At 38.3% G+C, this 23375-nt stretch overlaps 4 protein-coding genes and 1 non-coding gene across 8 annotated transcripts; 1 reads left to right on the top strand and 4 right to left on the bottom strand.

The window, feature by feature from the left end:
• On the top strand, positions 4142 to 8143 carry LOC18777543 (cationic amino acid transporter 6, chloroplastic). 2 transcript variants are annotated; one of them, XM_020563466.1, is made up of 5 exons: positions 4142 to 4800; positions 4908 to 5130; positions 5458 to 5788; positions 6003 to 6201; positions 7023 to 8143. In XM_020563466.1, the coding sequence occupies exons 1-5, from the start codon at positions 4242 to 4244 to the stop codon at positions 7577 to 7579; spliced, it is 1869 nt and encodes a 622-aa protein (XP_020419055.1). In that variant the 5' UTR covers positions 4142 to 4241; the 3' UTR covers positions 7580 to 8143. The 2 variants fall into 2 exon arrangements, with proteins under 2 accessions (XP_020419055.1, XP_007210584.2); XM_007210522.2 differs by having other exon boundaries at positions 4143 to 4800; positions 6003 to 6231; positions 7023 to 8142.
• Positions 10774 to 12574, bottom strand: LOC18776713. The gene is made up of 2 exons (XM_020564903.1): positions 11123 to 12574; positions 10774 to 11016 (listed from the first exon to the last, which is right to left on the bottom strand). The coding sequence occupies exon 1, from the start codon at positions 12198 to 12200 to the stop codon at positions 11163 to 11165; it is 1038 nt and encodes a 345-aa protein (XP_020420492.1). The 5' UTR covers positions 12201 to 12574; the 3' UTR covers positions 10774 to 11016; positions 11123 to 11162.
• On the bottom strand, positions 12658 to 12729 carry TRNAW-CCA. Its single transcript has one exon. It is a non-coding gene; the product is annotated as a tRNA-Trp (tRNA).
• Positions 13079 to 16648, bottom strand: LOC18778115 (phospho-2-dehydro-3-deoxyheptonate aldolase 2, chloroplastic). Of its 2 annotated transcripts, XM_020563643.1 has the most exons (6): positions 15989 to 16648; positions 14896 to 15173; positions 14167 to 14443; positions 13695 to 13940; positions 13363 to 13576; positions 13079 to 13216 (listed from the first exon to the last, which is right to left on the bottom strand). In XM_020563643.1, coding segments are annotated over exons 1-6 (1548 nt in total). In that variant the 5' UTR covers positions 16520 to 16648; the 3' UTR covers positions 13079 to 13214. The 2 variants fall into 2 exon arrangements, with proteins under 2 accessions (XP_020419232.1, XP_007209886.1); XM_007209824.2 differs by having other exon boundaries at positions 13083 to 13576.
• Positions 17266 to 23052, bottom strand: LOC18776101 (DNA repair endonuclease UVH1). Of its 2 annotated transcripts, none has more exons than XM_007211249.2 (9): positions 21841 to 23052; positions 21406 to 21626; positions 21239 to 21327; positions 20821 to 20982; positions 19458 to 20441; positions 18773 to 18883; positions 18431 to 18691; positions 18123 to 18346; positions 17266 to 17764 (listed from the first exon to the last, which is right to left on the bottom strand). In XM_007211249.2, exons 1-9 carry the CDS (start codon positions 22695 to 22697, stop codon positions 17554 to 17556), a joined length of 3120 nt encoding a protein of 1039 aa, XP_007211311.1. In that variant the 5' UTR covers positions 22698 to 23052; the 3' UTR covers positions 17266 to 17553. The 2 variants fall into 2 exon arrangements, with proteins under 2 accessions (XP_007211311.1, XP_020419231.1); XM_020563642.1 differs by having other exon boundaries at positions 21239 to 21324; positions 21841 to 22849.

Below are 23375 nucleotides of genomic sequence, written 5' to 3'. Positions count from 1 at the left end.
TAATGTCTAATAGCGCAATAGACATAAATAATCGTACGTCCATGTTATATCTAGTGTATTTAGCCACCTCATTTTGTGTCATTGAGGCCAGTGGCCATTAATGTTTGTTCGTCTAGTGACATTTTTCAGGTTGTTACTCTTCATTAAAAAGAAAAAAGAAGTGAAGTTCATGTTACATCCCATAGAAAAAGCCTGGTTGCTACGATCATGCTCGAGTTTGTTCATATATATTGGAACTTATTCTCTCTCTCTCTCTCTCTCTCTCTCTCTCTCTCTCTCTCTCTCAACAAACTTTGCTTTCTGGTTTCTATATCTTTATTCTTCCTCTTTACTAACAAACTTCGCTTTCTACACTTATTCGTGTTTATTGATTATTGTAAACCAATAGCCTATATGTCTTGGGTTGGCATGTCCAAATCAACCGGATAATAATGAAGCTCACCTTCCTCACCTTCTCAATCATATCCTATGTAGTAGCCAGGGCACTCTTTCTCTCTCCCCCATCTATCTCCGTTGGATTTTCTTCTTGTTTTGGCATTAGTCGGTGCTTAATACTAACCCCAAAAGCTATAAAGATATAAAACGCATTTAAATTCCTAATCCAAGGCCTCTAGTTAATAGTCGATGTCAAAAGAAATTATAAAGAATCAATATGAGTAGTGTTTTCTTGCCAAATTGTCAAATTGCGAATATGAATTACACATTTTGACAAAGCAATCTGATCAAATGATCCCGATTCACATAGCTTGCCAACATAAAATCAGCCCGACATTATATTATATCCTCAAATGTACGAATACCTTAGAAAGCTTACACCTTAGTAAGAGTACACAAAAGGAACTTATTAATTAAGGATTATCCATGTTGATTCCTTTCCTCAAAGAAAGGCATTTTGTTCCTCCAAAGGCGACCCTATACTATTCTTTTTCTCCACCTTTTTATTACTATTATATATTGTCTCTTCTGATGCATAAAACAAAGCACTTTTCAAGTATAACAGGAGGACCCTCTATATATATACATATATGAAGGTTCCTTTGGCATTAAAAAACTCTAAGAAGGGACATTGGCCACACTCACTATGGAGGAGAGGTGAGGAATGAGGTCAATGGAAAAATGGATGACCCACTTGAGAAAATAATCAAAAGCAAAAGGCTCCCACTGCTTCCTACCACCCTTCTGAGTGCAACTTCAATATCCAATCACATTGAAAAGCATAAGAAAAATTCCGTTCTTTTAATGCTTTTCTTATTATAGTTATGAGATTATGCCTACTACATTGTGATGTGTTATTATAATCCAATAAATGTTTAGTGGCATAAATTGTACCCTAATCTCTCTTTCATCTCAGTTTAATTATACTTCATACAATGTATGACTCCAAATGCTTTAGAATATTAAAACCAAATCGTTAACTCTATTTAATTTCTGAATTTTCTAAAGACTATAGGATGTGCATGGGGCAGGCAAGGGGGCAATGTCATAGAAAATAGGCAAAATAACTATTACGAACGTTGTATCATTTAAGTGTTCAGATTGATATACATTGTCTACCTATTTTTCGAAAGTGCAATATTTTGGGGTTTACCGGTTGTTTAATATAGTAAGATATATAGCTCTTTCATGTCACATGATCTATATTTGATATATACATTGTTGACTCATTCTTTGATAATTTTAAGGAATCATTGTCTAACATTAAATTGTCTGCGAGTACGAACAATGATGCTCTGAGTGGGTTGTTAGAAAATTTTCATATAAAGAATAAGTAACCCCACATTACGAATTAATGATGATTTAGTAAATTTAAGTGCTAATTAACAAGAGCTTAGTTATTTGCAGGAATTTAAACAAAGCCGACCAGGTCGAATATCATAGTGCTTAAGCTTGGGTTGTTCAAACTAGCATTGGTTTGGTTTGATTTGTTTCTTTTATGCCGAGTTGGAATGAGCAAAAAAATATATATATATTCGAGCTTGACATGATCGAGCTCAAGTTGTATCGACTAAATTTAAAATGAACTTGTCCTGCTTGTATATATGATCTTAAAGCTGTTGGAAGGTCCTTGCAATTTACTTGGATGTACACCTTCACAAATGACATCAAATTTATATAGTTGTAATGATTTCTCTTTTTGAAAGTCTAATTAGCAATTAGATAACCACTAAAAAATGAGATAACCACTCATTTAAGCAATATGATATGACTATATATATATATATATATTCCTGATATATATATATATATATATATATATCTCAAGTGGTACATGCCTATAAGCTTATAGCTGATGTAGCCTCCTCACCAAATCTATCTAGACTTTTGACAGAAAGTTGCCTGCAAATGCAATATCTTCTGTAGTATCACACTGTGACGTGTGTGTATATATATATATGCAAAATGGACCACTTAATCCCAACCAAATATTCTTGAGCTATCGATGCCTTTCAAATCGGGGTGAACAAAGATTAGCTATGATGACTTGAAGTGGATAATAATGCTAATTCTGTTCATCTTCTTAATCCTCAATGCCTATATGCCTATATATGTTTGATTTGATTCACATAAAAGAGAATTCTTTTTGACTTTGTTTACAACAAAAGAATATGAGAGAGAGAAAAACAAACAAACAAGAGAGAAGAGATAATCTTCACATTGTGATGATAGCTAGGGCACCACTTAAACCCTAATTTGTTTTATTTATTTAACCGTCAACTGCTAAAACAGATTCCCATGCATCCACTTTCTATTGCTGAAAGCTACATAAAGCCTTTTGAGCTGCTAGCAAAGTAATTTGACGAACTCCCATAGGTTGAAGGGAGCCAAATTCTCTCACAACCTTAAGATGAGAAGCCTGTGCTTGAAAGGGACATGATGGGCACAGAGATTAAATTCGTCTAGTAAGTAGAATATACCTGCTAGAAATTAGAAAAAATTAGTGGCACTAAACCCAGGATTGTAAACCTTAGAGCTAGCTATGGGACTAATAGCCTAGAAAAGGTAATTAAAGTAAGAGCAAGTGAAAATTTGAAAGCCAATGAGAAATCCACGAATGATTGTAAATAATGGCTATATTCTTTGGGGGCTTTTAGGTAACATATTTGCATCTCATTACTCTCATTACCGATACTATCGATAACTTAATAATCTTTATAATAAGGCATGTGTGGGATTTTATATAAAAGACCTTGATGTCATTATATGTTGTATTTAATTTTGTGAAGTTTCTGATGACTTATGTATTCGTGGGTATTTCCTATTTTATTATTTCAAAAAGACTTGATTATTATATGTTTTCTTGAAAAGTATATGTTATGAAATGTGCACAAAGCTTAATACCTCAAAATGGTAGACTAATAAGTTTGAATTCAATAGAATTTGAGCATTCAATCGAAAACCAATTTATAATGGGTGGAGAAGTCTAAAATCTTATATATTGTAGTGTAAAGGCTTTACTTTTCCGATATGGAATAATACTCTTAACAAAATCAATATTAAGACAACTGTTTAGAAAAAGCTCTCTCTCTCTCTCTCTCTCTCTCTCTCTCTCTCTCTGTGGCAAGGTTTTACAAGAGTACTCTAACACCACTCGTTTGGCACCTTAAACAGAATTTTAAATTGACTATAAACACAGGGCTCCATTAATTTGTGTTGATCATTTAAGATAGAGCATATCAAGACCGAGAAATTGAAAAAAAAAAAAACAGATATTGATCAATCATAATGCACTAACATGTCTATTGCTCCAAAATAGATGGATATCTTCCGGATGCTGTACATTACTGCTGTATCAGCAGCAACTGTGCATGACAACATATTTATATATTCTGTTGAGGAATCAAGTCCATTTATTCTTGACACTGTGAGAGGAAACCTTTAGCTGCTTTAACAAAGTGTGAATGGATGCTTGTCGCATCTTTTCAAAGTTTCTGGTGAGGAAAAGATTGGGTCAAAGTCCCTTCTAATCTTCACACTATGATTCCTCTTTCAAAGCTCATTTCAAAATGGCTGGGCCTTTTTTCCACCTTTTTCTGCATGCTCTCTCCCATAACAGAAGAACCTCTTTGAAGGTACTTCTTGGGACACTCAAAAGCTGTTTGTATATGTGCATTAAGTATGTGCTATATGTGTGTTTCTGTATGTGAGAGAGAGAGAGAGAGAGAGAGAGAGAGAGAGAGAGAGAGAAAGAGAGAGGAGGGTTTAGTTGTCATTTTAAATAAGGCCAAGGGCAAACTAGGTGCATGCTTTCAATAAAGGTGGGGACACTCATTTGGGTTCTCACATATCAACCTTTAGTGAAAGAATCAAGCAATATATCATCTCCCAAATGCATATTTAAACCTTCACACCCAGTTGTGCCATGGAACCCAAAACACTTCCTTAATTGTTACACAAACATGGCCACCACCACCCAAACTTCTGCACCCAACAACACCACCACCATTTGCTTCTCAAAATATCTCCATTCCCTTTCTCAAACACCCCACAGGCTTAGGAAGAGAATGCTGGCCACATGGACCCCTGACCAAGAGCTCAACCAAGTGAGGCAAAGGTCTGGGGCAGACATGAAAAGGAAACTCAAGTGGTATGATTTGGTGGCCCTTGGTGTTGGAGGAATGCTTGGTGTTGGAGTCTTTGTCACAACAGGCCAAGTAGCCTTCGAGACATCTGGCCCTTCTGTCTTCATATCCTACATCATTGCAGGAATATCAGCCCTTCTTTCTTCCTTGTGTTACACTGAATTTTCTGTTCAAATCCCAGTTGCTGGTGGTGCCTTTAGTTATCTCAGATTGACCTTTGGTATGAACCATTAGATCCATTGTTACCCTATTTGGTTATAAGGGTCTAACTAAATATATCAATTCTTTATTTTCTGCTTTCTTAATTACTTTCATTTTTATGTGAAGGTGAGTTTGTGGGTTATTTTGCTGGGGCTAATATACTCATGGAGTACGTATTGTCAAACGCTGCGGTCGCAAGAAATTTTACTGATTATTTATCCTCTGCATTTGGTGAAAATGATCCAAAGACATGGAGAGTAAAAGTAGATGGTTTGGTAGAGGGCTGTAATATGTTGGACTTCCCAGCTGTTGCTCTTATTCTTCTTCTCACTCTCTGCCTTTGCCATAGGTTTTCATCTGTTCCTACCTATTTGTTTGCTTACTTCTACTGTTCTACCTTATATTGCTTTCCTATTTTCACAATCTAGGTGCCCAACAATTTGCAACTAGCTAGACATTTTTAAGGATTGAGTTGGTGGGCATTTGGATTATTTAGTGTTATATATATATCTTCTTTATCAGTTGCCAAGTTTTTTTTTATAATACATTATCATTGCAACCATCACCATTTCTGCTGTTGATAATAATTTCCTAAGTGTTATTGGGTTATCAAGTGATGGTATCTTTTGTTTCAGTGGATTTTTAAAATATATATTAATTTCTTTTGGGATTGCAGCACAAAGGAAAGCTCCCTGTTGAACCTTATTATGACAGTCTTCCATGTGGTTTTCTTTGGATTTATCATAATTGTTGGCTTCTGCAAAGGGAGTACCAACAACTTGGTGAAGCCTAAAGGACTTGCTCCTTATGGTGTTAGAGGTGTTCTTGATGGGGCAGCTAAAGTTTACTTGAGCTATATTGGCTATGACTCAGTTTCAACCATGGCAGAAGAGATCCAAAACCCTTCAAAGAGCTTGCCAATCGGAATAGTTGGCTCCGTTGTCATCACCTCCGTGCTTTACTGCCTTATGGCCTTGTCCTTGTGTTTGATGGTTCCTTACAACGAGGTAAAGTAATTAAGAACTTGTTACTTCATCAAATGAACTAGCAAGAACACTTTCTTCCAAAAATTTCTGATATAGACACCGGCATGTTTTAGCCTACATACACAAAAATGCTATGAAAATGAAACATGGTAGAAAGACACCATTAACTAAAGTGTTTTGTTCTGAGCACTGATTCTTCCTAATAATGACTTGGAATTCTTCAAATGGTTCATAGATATCAAGGAATGTGGCATTTTCAATGGCTTTCAGACAGATTGGTTGGGAATGGGCAAGTAATCTGGTTGGGGCAGGTGCAAGCTTGGGGATTGTGGCTTCACTTTTGGTTGCCATGTTAGGCCAAGCTAGGTACCTTTGTGTTATTGGAAGGGCCAGGCTGGTGCCTTCATGGTTAGCCAAGGTGCATCCTTCAACAGGCACGCCCTTGAATGCCACCCTCTTCTTGGGTAATTAAGTAAATCTTTGCATATATGATTTTATAATTGCTTTGCTTATCCATGAATCATTATTCCATTTGCATCCCAAGATACAACACTCATAAGTGTAGATAGTAAATTAGTTGTTTCAAAAACATTCAAATCAAAATATGAATATGTAAATGTATATTGTATATGGTATTTATTTTCTCAAAGCCAATGCTTTACCTTCAATAAGAAAATGTCACTTTCATCACACATCCTTATGTGGAAGGTTAAGTTTATATATAACCGACGCATATAAAAATTTCTCCAAGGGTGGGTAGATGACCGGCCAAGTTATATGTCAAGCACTTATTCAACACTTACAACAAGAGTTCGACTCTTTATATGCATTACCTTTATTCTTTTTGAAGGATCCATATTAATTAAATTCATAGAAATAGTTGATCTCCCATTATATGACTTGTTAGACAACCAAACATTGCTATGGAGACAGAACTAAAACTTGGTTGACGTATGTTTCCACTTCCAAAGCTACACAAAATGGAGGGAACAACATAGAGAATAATTTATACCCACTCTTTACTCATATATACTTTTAATATATTTATGCTTTTATTGGTGTGAAACATGCATTCATTTTGCCAATAAATTCCCACTTAATCTTGTTTCTTTTTCTTTTCCCACAATTACATCTTCATACATGAACATCACTAATTAAGTTCTCATCAAATCATACAAAAACAGAAACAGTTGAAGAAAAAACAGTAAAAAACCAGAGACAACCTGATGAATCCTTTTGTCTTCCTATGATGCAGGACTTTGCACAGCATCAATTGCACTCTTCACCGACCTTGAAATAGTGATAGACATGATCTCCATCGGCACGCTGTTGGTGTTCTACCTTGTGGCCAATGCACTCATTTACCGGCGATATGTGACCATTAGCAACAACCCCCCATTTCAAACTCTCTTGTTCCTCTTCCTCCTCTCATCTAGTGCCATTGGCTTTTCCATGTCATGGAAGTTTAAGCAACAACGCTGGGGGCTACCACTTTTCGGAGTATCTACGATCACCATCATTGCCTTCTTCAACTACACAGTTCCTTGCCTTCGCCATTCCACCGGGTGGTCGATGCCCTTCATGCCATGGCCTGCTGCACTGTCTATCTTTCTTAATGTGTTCCTCATGACAACACTGAAGCAGTTCTCATTCGAACGGTTTGCGGTATGGGCATGTTTGATAACATTGTTCTATCTGTTGTATGGTGTTCACTCAACTTATCAGGCAGAGGAGATGGGGACTGGTGAGGATGAAGTGGATCCAAGCTCAGCTGTGCAACAAAGCAAGCTAGACAACATTCAAGTGCTTTGACTAATTATGTTACTGTCTTTTACTTCTTTTTTCTCTGTGTTTTTTTTTTTTTTTTTCATTCCCATGCAGTTTTTGTGGTACTTAACTTGGGTTCAGGGAATTCCAATCAAGCAAAAAGGAATTCCAATCAAATAGAATGACAAAGTTAACTGCGCATAGAAATTCCATAGCAAAAGACCAGTGTTACCTGAATCAAGAAATGATACGCATATGTGTAATGGGAACTGATAGGGAGTTGGCTAGTTTCTACGGTACATGTTCGTCGAAGATAGGCATAGTCGGCACGGTATTTCGGGTGGCAATTCATTCGAGACTTTAATTCAGGCCCTCTAATTAGTATTACTACCATCATCATGAAACTCTTAATGGGAGTGGACAAGATGATTGGGGTCATTCAGCAAGTAATGATGGAGACACTAAAGAACCTCAGGATCCAATATAAAGAAAGAGGGAAATTCCTCTAGCAAACTCAACTCTTCATTTACTAAAATCTCCTTGTCAATAATGAAAACACAACTAAACTGTGCTTCGTTTGTCTTACATGGATGGTAGAGCTACTCTTGACAATCCTCACCACATAATAAGAGAGATCATGATTCTTGAGAAAGTTCATGAGTATTTGTCTGCATATCAATAGTCTCAGGTTCGAAGCCCAACTGCACCTCCTCTTCTCCCTTCCAAGCTTTGACGGATAAAAAAAGAGCTAAATCTTATTTAAGATTTACTGGTTCTGAATTGGCCCGAAGTCTATTCTGGATATTTAAGATTTGACCTAGCCCACAAGATTTGGATTTAGGGAGCCAAGCCCAATCCAAATTCAGTATCACTATATATCAAAATGGTTCGGCCTTTTTGCCTACGTGAGAGATTCGACTTTAGCCCAGTTCTTTATATATATATATATATTTGTTTTTTTCCCATTGTTTTTTAAGTGCACTTAAAGAAGAATTTACTTTGTCCACATAAGGGTGCTGAAATGGAAGAACTTTGTACGTTTTTCTTTCACTAACTTATCATTATAAGACAGTGTGACAGTGGTTAGGTGAATGCAATGCAACTACTCAGGCTTCACTTGTAAACACAATCTGTAATTAATTTTAAAATTACCTTCAATTGGAATTTGTTTTAAAAGTCTCATTCACCTAGTCATCAGGGTCTAGAGTACATCGTAATCACTTGCCGTTAAATTTAACGGTAAATATTGCACCACTCCTCAATTTAAGAAGAAAAAAAAACTTTATAATTAAAACCCAAACTGAAAGTTCAATTATGATTATACCAAAAAATAATGAATGCTTAACCCCATCCACTCCTCTCACTCTCACCATCTGCCCCTTTCCATCTCCAGAAAAGCCTCCTTCCTTTTATGGGTGGTTGGTTCTCTCTCTTATTAATTTCTGGTTTTAAGTTTTATGATTTCAGTTCTTACAGAACTATGTAGGTTTTCAGAAATGAGTTTAGCACTTTCAAGATTCAAAAAATTTCAATACAAAAATAAAGCAGAGATTCTTGTGTTATTCTGGAAAGCTGTCCAGAAAACTATAATGCAACACATGAAATTCTGTAAGTTGGGAATAAAATCTGTAAATATCTAACTGTACATACTTGCCTAAATAATTCAATGGTAGGTTTAGACAATGAGACCTATAAAAAGTATGTTTGAATCCTTGGATTTGCCGAGAGATTTTGGAAGTACAACAATTTCTATAGAAGTGTTCATAAGTCGAGATTGTATTAAAAAATTATAAAATTTTCAAAAATGGAGATGAAGAGTGCAAGCAAAGCTGTTTGTGGATTATGGTACTTTTAATTAGGGGTGAGCACTCAAATTGGCGAATCGGAAATCCTAACCGAACCGCATTGAACCAAACCGGAAAAAATCGAGTTGACCAAAAAGTCAATAACTGGTCAAAAATCAAACCAGACTGATTTGGATCGGTTTTGGATCCGGTTCCATGTCTTCAAAAACTGGACCAGGCCGAACCGAACCGGTCAAATTTAAAAAAATATAATTTAAATATATATTTATATTTAATGCTATATTTTTAATTTCACAAAAAAAAAAGCCTAATATTTATCCAAGTTCAATTTCAAAATATCTCTCTTTTCTAACTTTAATATTTACTTTTATATGAAATTGAATAATTTGTTAATTTTCAAGTAAAAAAATAATATTTCAGTTGAGAATTGTATTAAAAAATAATTTTTATAATCCGGTTCAAAATCGAATAGAAACTGAAATCGGACCGAAATTGGTTCAACCCGAACTGAATAATTTTTGAAATTTTTTTATTAAAACTGAACCGACTGATTGAATAGTACCAAATCGGTTCTAATTTGAGGCAAAAACTGATCCAACTCGAAGCGTGCCCACCCCTACTTTTAATATCGACTTCATATGCAAGTGCAGATGATTAATCAATGTTACCAAAATTGCATTGGCACCTGTACATTGCTACCCCAGCTATGTGTTCAACTGTGCTTGGGGCAACAATGTAATGTGGTTGGAACAAGGCACATTTTTGGCAGTGCTTGGGGCAAGGCACATATATGATGTTGAATATCAAAGCTCCTAGCCCCCAATAATTATGTAATGTGGTTGGAACAAGGCATATTTTTGGCAGTGCTTGGGGCAAGGCACACCTATGATGTTGCCCTATCAAAGCTCCTAGCCCCCAATAATTATGTACAACATATCAATCAATGTAGTTGGAACAAGGCACATCTATGATGTGATTGCACTGAAATAAGTCCATGGTTCAATAAAAGTGGAGTTTCAGTGTTCAATATTTTCCATGCCATTATTCTGTCTCTTTATCCACAGCTAGACATTGCCACAATTGATTTTCTTTTTCTTTTTCTTTTTTCTTTGCAATAACTTGTGATAACCCACTTTAATGATTATGAAGTACAAGACTACTAAATTGAAAACATTGTTTTACACCAAATTTTTTTAAAAAAACACGTTTACTCAAATAAAATTATTTGTAATTTTTTTTTTTCACAAGTGTTATTATGGAGAGGAGAAACTCGAACGTATTTATGAATGTTCTTAGATACATGATCCACAAGCTCCATGAAAATTGTTTATATCTTATGAAGTACATCTTCATATGCATTGATTGATGAGATAATTACCATTATTTCTCTTTTATATATGGAATATTTTGCCTCATTGCCAAAACCATAACAAATGAAGAAGAGGGCATCTAACAATATAGAATAGAAACACAAAAGATTTTCACTGTTAGAAGATTAAAGTCATAATCCCACAAGTCTACCAACTAACATCTTCCAAACCTTGAATCAGTGAATCAGTCACAAAAGAAATTAGCCAAATTCACAACCTATAACAACTAAGAACATTAGCCTACAAATCTTACTTCTTGTTAAGGCACCACATCCATCCATCCCATTATACAATCCTTCTCATTTACCTACATAACACAAAACATGACAAAATCATTCATCAAATTTTTAAAAAAAATTAAAAAGAAGTGGAACATGAGGCTGATTTAGCATTCAAATCAAAAGAGAACTTACAGAATGAAGAGCAAAATAGCAGGTTGCCTCAACCCCATATCTATGAATCAGATGACACCACCTTCATCTTCTTCTTCTTCTTGCTTTCCAACAATGCATCCACACAGGCAGCCAAAACCTGCTTCTGTGACTCCATTATGAGCTCATTTTGCCTCATTTCCATCTCCATCCTCATCTTTACAATATCCCTTGCCATCTCCATCTTCTTCTTCTCCATCTTCAAAAACACTTCTCCCATAAACTCAACCGATGAAGCCATCTGTCCAATCGGATCCTCCACCTCTTTCCCAACGCCATCAGAATCCAAACCCCCTCTGAATTTCTTATAAAACCCACTTTTTGTACCAGCTCCATAGCTGCAATCACGCTTCAAGTTCCGCTTGGGGCTAAACTTCTCATTACAAGTTTTGCCATAACTCTTGCTCCCAAATTCTGAAGGCCCCAAATTCCTATCACCCGACGATTTTACAGGAAACCCACGAGCCTCATCATTTCCTCGACTCACATATCGATCAAAACCAGCTGAAAAGCTAGAATTCTCCCCTCCTTTACCACGAACACCAACGTTGACCCGAAACCCACCTCTAAAGCCAGCACCTTTCCAGGTTTCCTCATCTGGGTCGCTCAAGTTCTGATCAGATTCAGCCAAATACCTAACAATTTCATCCTTTCTCACCCGAAACCCACGTCCAAATTGAACACCTACCCGGGTTTCCCGATCTGGGTCGGACCCAAAAAGGGCAGGAGCCTCACATTCCAAGTCAAACATGGGCCGAAAAAGATCCCAGGTAGAGAGAAACCGACCCGGATGCGTTGAACCGCGCTGTTTCTCGTTCCGGTAGCGCTTCCGGAGCTTCTCCATCTTGTGGCGGCACTGTATGGCGGTCTTGGGCGGCGATACTAGCGGGCACCGGCTAGCCAGGGCGGCGGCCACCGTTTCCCAGTCGGAGGCTCTGAGATTGGATCGGCCGAGAGCGGACCACGTATCCTTGTAGATGGAGATCAGGCCTTGCGCTTCGTCATTGGTCCAGCAGGGTGGCGGGAACTTGCGAGGCTTAGGTTGGGGGGGCGCGGCCATGGCGGGTTTGGGTTTGGGTTTGGGTTTGGGTTGGGGTGTAGGATAAGGAGGAGGGGAGCGTAGGTTAGGAGAGGAAGGAAGGTTGTGGTGGTTGGGAATGGCATTGTTGATTTAATGAGGGAGAGAGAGGTGGGGGCAGTGGAGTGGGTGATGCTAACGTGCGCAGTCTGTAAGGCTACTAGAGAGAACTATACTCTCCGCCCCTATAGGCCAATTTGTACCACCACGCCCCTACTGGCACTCAGCTGAGCCCACGCTACGGAAAAAAGTGCTTTAATGTGTTGTGGGGGACAGGCGGTGGTTGCTTTGCTCTCTCTGATCTGATTAGACCCGTCTGCTCCGGCTTCAAATTGGCTTTGGGCTTTTAGCTCAAAAAAGGGCAAAACAAAAAACAAGCACTTTCTGACTTGGGGTTGGGCCTCAGAAAGCAAAAATGTGAAAAAAGTGACAAAAATTTTGAACCCGACGTGAATCGAACACGCAACCTTCTGATCTGGAGTCAGACGCGCTACCATTGCGCCACGGATCCCATGTTGATGACTTCTTGCATCTTTTGCTATGTATTAGATTGGCATAAATTCTATTCCAAAAAAACACATTGTTGTGCGGTGTTTCATGCATCATTTATCAATCTGATATAAATGCCATGATTTGTCTTATTTTTGTATAAATATTTTCTTCAAAAATTCAACTAAACTTCATGTGCTAATATACAATATTTTCTTCCTTCTGGTCTTTTGTTAATTTCATTATGGAACTTTTTCTTCACCATATGCACCATTGGTCTACTGAAAGAAACCATCTTTCGTTATGTTAAAATTGGTTTAAGCCACTGTAATTGTGCTCCTTCTCCCATGCCATGAACACATTTATCATTTCGAGTCGTATGAATTTCATTTGTCTGATAATTAGTCTGTCATTTGTCTTAACTTCGTAAAACTGAAAAGATAAAATGCAGCTGAAGAAAGGGGGGGAAAATTCCTCAACGGTCATGCCTTTTTATGTATACAAAATTTCATTATTCCAGAAGATGTTTTCAGATTTCAGAACAACATAAATAAATCTATAAGAAGTGACGAACGAAACAAAACTGCAAAAGCTTACGCAGCAGAACTACCATTGATCTGAAACTCATTCTTAGATCTTAACCTGTCTTTCCTCAACCTATCTGCTATTAAAAAGGCCAGCTCAAGTGACTGGGATGCATTCAGCCTGGGATCACAATGTGTGTGATAGCGAGAGGTCAAGTCATTGGCGGTCACAGTCTTCGACCCTCCAATGCACTCTGTCACATTCTGCCCAGTCATCTCCAGATGCACTCCTCCGGGATAGCTCCCTTCTTGTTCATGGACGTCAAAGAAAGCTCTCAATTCAGCCTGAGGCAAAGAAGATCACCTCCAAGTAATCAGTAAAGTAGATGAGCAACTCACAACTCACATTGTGATAAAATATATAGAATGACCAGAGTTTTAGTTCCACTGATTTAGTACTTACCCTGATTGCATCAAATGGTCGTGTCTTCAGCCCACACGGAGCCTTTATGGTGTTCCCGTGCATGGGATCACTGACCCATGTGACGATAAGCCCTGCTTGACGCACAGCTCTGATCAAATGCGGAAGCTTTATCCTCATATTATCTGCTCCCATCCTGGTAATTATTGTCAGCCTACCAGGCTTGTTATGAGGGTTGAGAATTTCACACAATTCCACAAGCTCCCTTGGATCCATCTTATCACTCACCTGCATAATTTCAAACATCAGTGCCTAATTAATGAAGGCAAACTATTTAGCAACCTTTTTACCCCTCCTACAACACCATACTAACTACAAAAATGCAGAAAGAAATTTGTATTGCTAAACTATGATACACAAAATCAACAAGACAAACATCACGAAAATAACATTTTGATAAAACAATTCTCATATTTTATTGTTTCTTTGAATTCTAAAGTATCAGCTAATTTACCTTAATGCCAAGAGGATTGGATACGCCCCGAAGGAATTCAACATGTGCTCCATCCAATTGTCGAGTCCTCTCGCCTACCCAAAGCATGTGTGCAGAACAGTCGTAATAGTGGCCTGTTGTTGAATCCTCTCTAGTCAAGGCCTGCTCGTACTGTAAATGAAGGCATTCATGAGATACCCAAAACTCAACTGTATTCATTATCGGATTGTCAGCAGTAGCCCCTGCAGCATTAAGGAATCCAATAGCTTCATCTACTCTCTGTGCAAGTTCCTTGTACCTATACTCAGCCAGGGAAAATCATTGCAAGCAACAAGAAACAAACCCTCGTCAATGTGTATAGTGAAGTACTATTTCACATCTAGAATTCAATACTATGGATGATAATAGGAAACCTGGGACACATAAGAAAATGTAGCAGAAACTTCTAGGTGTCTACCTCCACCATCTTGATTTTTAGCCGATGAAATATTAAATTTGCAAAGTACGCCAGAGAAGCTTTGGTTAAATGACAAAACCCAAATCTTGGCAACCTCTGGCATGCCTTATAACATCTGAGACAACTAAAATGGAGGTGCTAACTCCCTGAGAAAATGGCAATTGCTTGCTTGACTGGTATGTAACTTTCTGGCTCATTCAGAGACAAAAGATTCCCAGAAGTGCAGGCTAAATGGAAGAAAACTAAAAGACACGATTGGAAGTATCACATGAAAGTCAAGATGTGATTTATACCTGTTTCCTTGCTCACTATGCTCTACGAAGTCAAGCTTCCAATCTGCAACTCTCTGCATGGCAGCATACCCACCAGTGGCAAATGCTCTAAGGAGATTCAGAGTGCCAACAGATTGGAGGTATGCTCTGAGTAACCTTTGTGGGTCTGGTGTTCTGGATTTCTCATCAAACGCGTCACCATTGATATTATCTCCCCGATAACTTGGGAGTTTCACACCATCTTTAACCTCAAATGGTTCAGACCTAGGCTTTGCAAACTGGCCTGCCATTCTTCCAACCTGTCATATAAAGTAAATATCAGATTAGACTGTTTGTAGTGAAGCTGCATATGCTGAATCAGTAGGCCTTGTTTACTGACAGGTACTTAGTTAATAAGTGGGAGTGACTTCTTGGCAATTACAGTACCAATTTCTTATGACAAGGACAGCTGCAATCAAAATCATCAACAGCATTATGTTGTTGCGAAAGATTAAACGAATTTCCACCATATCACCCTTTACACTACACTCTCTATGGAAGATCTATTTAAATGTTTAGGATAACAAGCCTAAAAACCCATTAGGTATGTTGTAGTGAAACCATGAACTCAATTGTCATTGTTGTTTAGTGTATGCAGCAGCCAGTACTGCAGAACATTAATCCACCCCAATCCAATATAAGATTCAAACATTTCACTTCTTTCCAGTATATTTTCAGCAGCCATGATAGGCATTGAGGAGATGGTTGCAGTCAGCATCTCAATAGCTAATATCATGAAACCCCAATCATATCAAAACTACAACTTCTTTTCCTTTCTTTTAAATGCACAAAATCATTGAATACCTTTGTCAATACAGTGAGTGGGGCATACTTTTGTCAATATAGTGGGCACTAATCCCCCAACCCCAAAAAAAAACAAAATCACTAAACTGATAATTAAGCAGAATGTGTATGTAATTAATAAACACAAAGACTCAAAAGTGCAGAGCCAATCCATGCAAACATAAAATAATCCTAAAAAGGACAAGAATGAAAACCCAGATAATCAAAACAAAAACCCAACAAATTCACCAAAAGCCCAAATGATAATTCCAGAGGAAGAAGAAAAAGGGACCTTGATGACGGGCATTTGGGCACCGTAAATGAGAGTGATGGCCATCTGCAAGAAGACCCTGAAGGTGTCTCTGATGTTATTGGCATTGAACTCCTTGAAGCTCTCAGCGCAGTCTCCACCCTGCAGCAAAAAGGCCTCTCCCACTGCGGCCTTGCCCAGCCACGTCTCCAGCCGCCGCGCCTCTCCGGCGAACACGATTGGAGGGAACGTCTCCAAGGTGGTCAAAACGGTTTGGAGCTCATCAGGGTCCGGGTAAACGGGCAGCTGATGGGCCTGCTTGGATTTCCACGAGTCCAAGGCCCATTCTTGAGGCCCAAGAAGGTGACCCGTGGCGGATGAAAGTGTGGAAGAAGAAGAAGAAGAAGAGGAAGAGGAGATTGATGAGGCAACGATGGTGGCGGGGTTGGGCTTTTTGGGGAGATTGAGGAGCTTGAGAGGGTTTCTGGGTGGAGGGGTGATGGTGGTACGGGAGAGGAAGGGGTTTGGGGTGGTGAGATTAGCAGAGCCTGTGGCTGTGGTTGTCAGAGCCATATCAGAATATTCTTTCTGGTGTTCAGTTTTCAGTCAGAGACTCTGACGGTGGATATTTTTAGAAGATTTTCTGTTGTTTGTCTGTCTATTTATTATGTAAAGGGATATCAAATGTTTTTTCATATGGACTCCGTAGAAATTACTCACCACATCATCTTATTTCACTAGTTACTTTGAGTTACAACTCTCTTGCAACACGAACTTTTATTTAATAAAGTGAAATAATGATCTTTATTTATATGGATACAAGGATAAAGAGAGTTTGATTTTTTATTTTTTTTTTGAAAATAAAAAAGATTCGAAGATACATTCAAAATATGAGAAAATACATTTTCTTACCAACTCATATTCTAATAGAACCAAACTATTAACAATGGATATAATAGTAAAGGTTTAGAAGTGTAATCAATTGAGATTTTAATGAATTCGAAAGGAATTTAAAAGTTTTTGTGTATTCAATCAAGATTTTGAAAAGTCTAAAAGTTTAATTGTATTCAATTCAAACGAGAAATTCTTGAATCTGAATTAGTTTTTTAGTCAATTAAAATCTGAAATTGTTACCAATTATATTTAGGTAGCCGCTCAAACTTCAAAGCTTAGATAGATGTTGTGTCTAATTGAATTGAATTTGTGCTTCAATAGTTTGTTTTGTGCTTCAATAGTTTATAGTGAAAATGTGAAATCCTTGTACTTTCAGTTAGAATCTTCCACCAAGACCACACTCGAAATTCTAAAAATAGCGAAGATGCTAGAAAATAGAAAAGGTATCAATTTAGATAAATCAAATATTTACAGTAATGACAATTAATTTTTGAATTAATTGTCTAAATATCCTATACGTATGACTAATCAAACAATGAATTGCCAAATTACAATGACTTCGACTGAAAAAAAAAAAAGAAATGGCCAAAAGAAGCCCTTTAACACAACAACAATTTTCAAATGACAAGATCATCCAGGAGGAAAGTAATCAACCATTGCAACAACACCACCAATGAATAAATTAGATGGGTAAATTATGGTACTACTAATCTTCATAGCAGGGTTGGATACTTGGCATCAAGGAAGTCTCTGAGAGTGCGAGCAGCTTTCTGACCACCCATCAATTCGGCTAGCCTCTCCACGGGCATAAGAGCGAGTTCTGCCAAGCTCTTACATCCGTCCATTATGGCCCTGTAATTCGAATCCGTCACCCCCGGAAGTCGTCTCAAGAACTCCATGGCAGACGTATTGTAATTTTCAGCCCTAAACATTTAGTACACTATGCCATCAGATTTACATCAGGAGTATGAAGGAACCAAATAATCAGGTCAGTGACTGAGGTCCATAAGAGAGGGAGGAGAGTTTTGCATGCAGAAGCACATATAAGTATTTCAGTGGAACTGACTGATGCGGTTCCACTAGTGACTAAATTCCACTATAAATGTGCAGCATTGATTATTTATTTAAGAAAAGGTGCACAAGGAGGCCTTGTGTAGATTACATGCTCTACTAAAAAGAGTGAAGTCTCCCTATGCCCTCCAGAAGAATGAAAGATCGGAATACAAGCTTAAGAAGCTAAGACTGCAACACACAAAAACCAGTTGAAAATCATGCATCTTACCTCACATCATCTTCCACAATTCCATCTTCGGAGGGTACACCAACTCTCATTGCTTTGGTTTCATCAGGTTCATCCTGATTTGCCTTAAGAGTAGCAAATATTTCAGCAGTAGCATGCAGACTGCGAGACCAGATGATTCGCAGCCGGGGGAAGTGTAGAGCAAGCAACGACAGCTTAGATATAATACTATTTGGTGTGACATCATCACCAATATCACTTGCAGACTGCAACCAAACATCCAACAAAATATACCAGCTTAGCATTAGGCCTACCAATTGATCCATCTCTACAGATATGATTCATATTACCTGAAATGAGAAGCTTTTATCCTGTGAAAATTCAATCAGGAGAACAGGTATTCTATAGTAGCGAACCATTGTTTCCACTTGGTGATAAAGACGACCAGATGTGAAACTCATAAAAAGATCTTGGATACTCTTTCTCTCCACGCATATTAGTGGAGAAAGGATATAATCCCCAACTTCCAACGTCACGGGTATTATGTGCATGCCTTTCTGGTGGAGAACATTTGGAAGGCTGCTCATGAACTCCCTCATGTCCACTATGACCTGAAAGGATGAGAATTCTTAAACAAACTGGTTCTGCTGGTAAAGGAGATATAAAACATAACATAGGGTAAAGAAATGCACCTGCATTTCCTTCTCAACCTCCTTTCTTCCCCCCGCCTTTCTGGTTACAGAGTTTTGGGATGACAAAGTTTGAGGTTCTAGGGAAGAATTCAATCCCAGGCAGTTCCCATCCTAATGTAAAATCCAGGCAAAAACCACTCAAATAAATGAAAATAAGCACTACACCATGAAGGGTCTAAATATGCAAATAATTAAAAACACGACAAAACCAACATATCGAATGTAATATTCAAGATATATAGAACGATCCAAGAAATATGTACTGAATAATGGTTCCACCAGCAGGCCTTGTTCACTGGGAAATTAGTCTTTAAGCAACACATACTTAACCCAGTGCCAGTAGTATATGTTTCAAATGATTTTACAATAAAAGACATAAATAGAGCTACGCACAGTGAACAGAAGAAACTATTCTTCCACCTGTACACTCAAGAGTAGTTTGAAGAAATAGTAATGCAGCAATAGTTCATATAGTCCATGTAGAAGGCTAAAATTCCAGCACTAAGAAGTAACATCAAGGCAATCCTAAACAGTTTTTAGAAGCTATATTTGGTTTATTGAAGCAAATTCACATTATCCACTCGCAAATTTGATATAAAACTACAGTAACGATACCAGAAACAGACTGTAAAACATTGATGGCAAACAGTCCCAGAGAAGATACTAAATTGGAAAATAACCAAACCTGATCAACTGGTATCATCATCAGTGACTTCTGCCTGATCAAAGATTCAAATGCTGCATTCTCCCTTCTTATGCTTGCCTCAAACTTTTGCACCTCAGAAGATTCTTCATAGAAAAGAAAAAAAACTTTCAGCTTCTTTGAGGGGTTCTCGGCTTTATGGACTTCAATTTCCCTGACAAAACTCATATCTGGATGGTAAACAATAATTATAGAGGGTCTCAGAATGTCAAGTATGGGTTGACCACTTTCTAGAGCACAAAAGTGCACCGGAGGTAGTGGCTTAGCATTTCTGGATACAGTAGAATCAACTTCTCCAGTATGCTTCCTCAATACCCCTTGATCTACAGTGTCACCCTGGCATGTTGCTTCACTAGAATCAGCTGTCACTACCTGATTGAGTTGATCTGCTTGCCCTTCATTTTCTGAATCAGATATAACAAGCTTATCCAATATTGCTTCTTTTTTATCATTATTATCATCATTATTCCCCGAACTCTTAACATTGGCTGGGCCCTTTTTATCCCTTACTTTTCCCCTACCCTTTCCACGCCCTTTGCCACGAAGAGGAGGATCATCTCCAACAGCCTCATCTTTTTTAGCTTGCTTTCTAATTTCTGACGCTGAAGCCAAAAGCACATCATGTTCCTGCTTGTTTCCGCTGCTAGCTTCAGCATTCTGTGGGGGTTTTAAAGGAACCACCTTTCCCTTTCCACGTCCTCTCCCACTCACAGGAAGCTGAGGATCATCTCCAACAGCATCATCTTTTTTAGCCCGCTTTCTAATTTCGGCAGCTGCAGCCAAAAGTGCATCATTTTCCTGCTTGTTTATGCTACTAGCTTCTGCATTCTGTGGGGTTGGTGCATGAACAACTCCATCTAGAATCCCAAAACCTTTGGGCTTCTTTGGTTTCTTTTTAAACCGTGTATGCAAGTCACGCAGCTCTCCTTTGCCCAGCAAGTAGTTTTCCCATTCATCCCGCATGACCTACACAAGAATACACCCAATTAATTGGTTGATCAGCTTTTATACAAGTTTATGCACCGTTGATTCTTGAAAGCTAATTGATTTAAAAAATTTATAGAAAAAAATATAAATTAATGCCCAGCCACTCTTAGATTGCTGAAAGAGTTTGAAAATGTATGAAACTATATGATTATTCATCTCATTGAACAAACAATGCCTACAAACCTATTCACAAATGCAATTTCCTTAAGAAAATTAATATACAAATTAGAATTTCATACTTGACTGAACAATCAAATCAAGACCAAGGTTGCAAACCCTTTCCAGTTTTCATTTATTTGACAGTTAATATACAATGCAAGCCAAAGGAAACAAACTTAGAAAAATAAATTAAGAAAACCTTATGTGGGCCATTGGTAATGAAATCTTCAAGCTGCATGCATGAGCGTTCATCTTTGCATGCCACTAGAACAATGCCACTATCATCATCATCTTCTTCAACCAGATGTTCTCCTCTTGGAAAAGCCTGTTGTCTTTCCTCTTCTATCTCTTCAAGAACCTCCTGCAATTAAATTAGCACATTGAAATGTCGACAAATTTATCGCTTGAGTTATCAACTTCATTATCATCCCTAAAGTCATTCAAACTGAAACACTAGAAGCAAATGATACAACTGACAGAAGAAAAAGCCTAGAATTGGATCACAACTAATATTTACTTCGTTATACGGTTTAATGGTATAATGATCCAACAGGCTGTGCATTCATAAAAGATGAATAACATTTTGACCACATAAAAATGGGAACTCACTCACTCACACGTAAGACCTTCCACTTCGGTGCCTCCTCTAAAACTTCATCTAAAACTACCCCACTACTTGTACTGGTCGATGAAGTGCCACCAACTGCTACATATGCAAATACAAAAAGGTTCAAAAATACAAAATATTAAAAGAAGTACCACAGAGACAATTATTATTCCTCACCTTGCTCCTTATCATCATCCTCCTTCAGTTTTCTTTTCTTGCCTTTCGAACTCTTACCCTTATCACTCAACATCACACCACCTGACGTCACAAATCGATACACCCTTTTCTTCGCATACTCAAATATCTTATAGCTCGACTCTGCAAATATCCAGACCGATCGAAAACTCTCCGACACTCGAAGTGTATCCAAGTACTTCAAATAAGTTACCGCATCATATCTACCAAAATAAAGACATTTCAAACTCAATCACCATTACTAACCCAACAGTTATTTCTCAAAAAAAAACCAAAACCAAAACAAAATCCTTAATTCACAAGCAAGTGCAACAAATCCCAAATACTAAATGAATCATATCTATCTCTTACCAATCTAAAACGCAAACCAAATGCAAAACAAACCCAGAAAGAGTAAAAACCAAGATTTTCAAGTACCTAACAAGGTAATCCAAGAGCTTCCTGAGTGTCTTCAAGTCAGACACAAGCTGCTTAGTCTTCTTCCCCAAGGTATGCCAAATGGGATCCAATTGCCTCCTCACAATCTCATCAAACGACTTAAACAACCCATTCTCCACAGTCAAGTCTTCCACATCAACCTTATTGGTCTTCCTCATCTCCTTCAAACAAGCATCCATGACCTCAATGATCGCCTTCTGAATGCCCACCATGTGTTTGGTCATTGGCACCCTTATATCCACAACCTCCGGAGCGTCCCTCTCCAACTCCTGCGACACATCAACATGAAACCTCGGCCAAAGGTGCATCTTCCTGATGTACAAGCACTTCATAATCCTCTCAGCCTTGGCAAACCCAGAAACCATGGAGTGGGGTTTGTCAGAAAACGCGCGAACAAAGGCGGTTTTGTTGAGAGAGCGGAAGATCCTGACAATAAAAGCCTCAGTGGAGGTTTCAGTGAGGGAATGAACGGTGGGGATGATGAGGCCGGCGATTTGGGAGGTGGGTAGTTTTTTGGTGAGGAGGTCAACGATGAGGATGCGAGGGGTGATGAAGAAGACATTGGAGGAGGTGTAGAGAGAGTGGCGATGGTGGGAGGGGAGGTCTGCTGAGATTTCTGGAATTGGGTTTGGGTGGAAATGGTGGAGGAGTTGAGATTTGAAGGAAGGTTGGTGCGGAGAAAGGATGAGGAGGGTGCCCTGAGAAGGTGTGTGGAGGAGGAGGAGGGTGGAGATGAGTTTGGGGAGGCAGAGGCCTGAGGAGACTATGACCAAACCGCTGCCGTTTTGTGGGTCGTCGAGGAGTTCTGTGATTATGTGCTCGTGGAATTGGACCATTTGGAGGAGGAGGAGGAGGAGAAATGAAGAGTTGCAGAGTGGAGAGAGACCAAGTTTTTCAGAGGGTTTTTGAGGGTTGGAGAGGATTGCTTTGGTGCTTATGTATTAGGCTGCTGCAAGTGTTTGGAGTTCCCGGTTGTTTTTTAATTTTTATTATTTTTTACTTTTTAATGCAAGTGATATTAAGAAGTGAAATGGAGAATTCGACCGTAGAATCTCGGATGCATTGATATCTGTTTTTAAGGCCATCTTCAATTATGGGCTATATCCTAAATATAGTTATAAATTAATGCAAAACTCATTTCCAGCCATGGGCTAAATAAAATTTTGGTCAAATTTGGAGGACCACATTTGGCCCTTTAGCTCTCCAATAAGGCCAAATGTAGCCCAGCTTTGGCCTAGGCCAAATTTATAGTGGGCCTCATCCATGTGCTTTTCAACAACCAATCATTAAAGCACTCCCCGCTCCCCTTTCTAAAAATAATAAAATATGAATGACCATAAAATATAGCCCTGCATGGCTGGAGATAGAAAAATTTAGCCATGCACTATTCTATAAAAAATTAATATTTTGGGGGGCTAAATTTTTAGCCCTGTACTACATTTAGCCCTATGGCTGGAGATAGCCTAACTACATATAATCTCGGATGTAGTGATAGCTGCTCTTAATCACTTACA

Source organism: Prunus persica, chromosome G5 (genome assembly GCF_000346465.2).
Source record: "Prunus persica cultivar Lovell chromosome G5, Prunus_persica_NCBIv2, whole genome shotgun sequence".
In the NCBI taxonomy this organism is placed as follows: domain Eukaryota; kingdom Viridiplantae; phylum Streptophyta; class Magnoliopsida; order Rosales; family Rosaceae; genus Prunus; species Prunus persica.
Note: the sequence above shows the minus strand (reverse complement) of the source record. Positions and strands in the feature narration are given on the sequence as shown.

Coding starts and splice junctions, on each gene's coding strand:
- LOC18776713 (XM_020564903.1), bottom strand. CDS start 12,200: ATGGCCGCGCCCCCCCAACCTAAGCCTCGCAAGTTCCCGCCACCCTGC.
- LOC18777543 (XM_007210522.2), top strand. CDS start 4,242: ATGCTTTCAATAAAGGTGGGGACACTCATTTGGGTTCTCACATATCAA. Junction 5,789..6,002: donor TGATGGTTCCTTACAACGAG/GTAAAGTAATTA, acceptor AATGGTTCATAG/ATATCAAGGAATGTGGCATT. Junction 6,232..7,022: donor GAATGCCACCCTCTTCTTGG/GTAATTAAGTAA, acceptor CCTATGATGCAG/GACTTTGCACAGCATCAATT.
- LOC18778115 (XM_007209824.2), bottom strand. CDS start 16,519: ATGGCTCTGACAACCACAGCCACAGGCTCTGCTAATCTCACCACCCCA. Junction 14,444..14,895: donor CATAGTGAGCAAGGAAACAG/GTATAAATCACA, acceptor GGCTGAGTATAG/GTACAAGGAACTTGCACAGA. Junction 13,577..13,694: donor GACCATTTGATGCAATCAGG/GTAAGTACTAAA, acceptor TCTTTGCCTCAG/GCTGAATTGAGAGCTTTCTT.
- LOC18776101 (XM_007211249.2), bottom strand. CDS start 22,697: ATGGTCCAATTCCACGAGCACATAATCACAGAACTCCTCGACGACCCA. Junction 21,328..21,405: donor GGATGATGATAAGGAGCAAG/GTGAGGAATAAT, acceptor TTGCATATGTAG/CAGTTGGTGGCACTTCATCG. Junction 17,765..18,122: donor ATTGTGGAAGATGATGTGAG/GTAAGATGCATG, acceptor CTAAATGTTTAG/GGCTGAAAATTACAATACGT.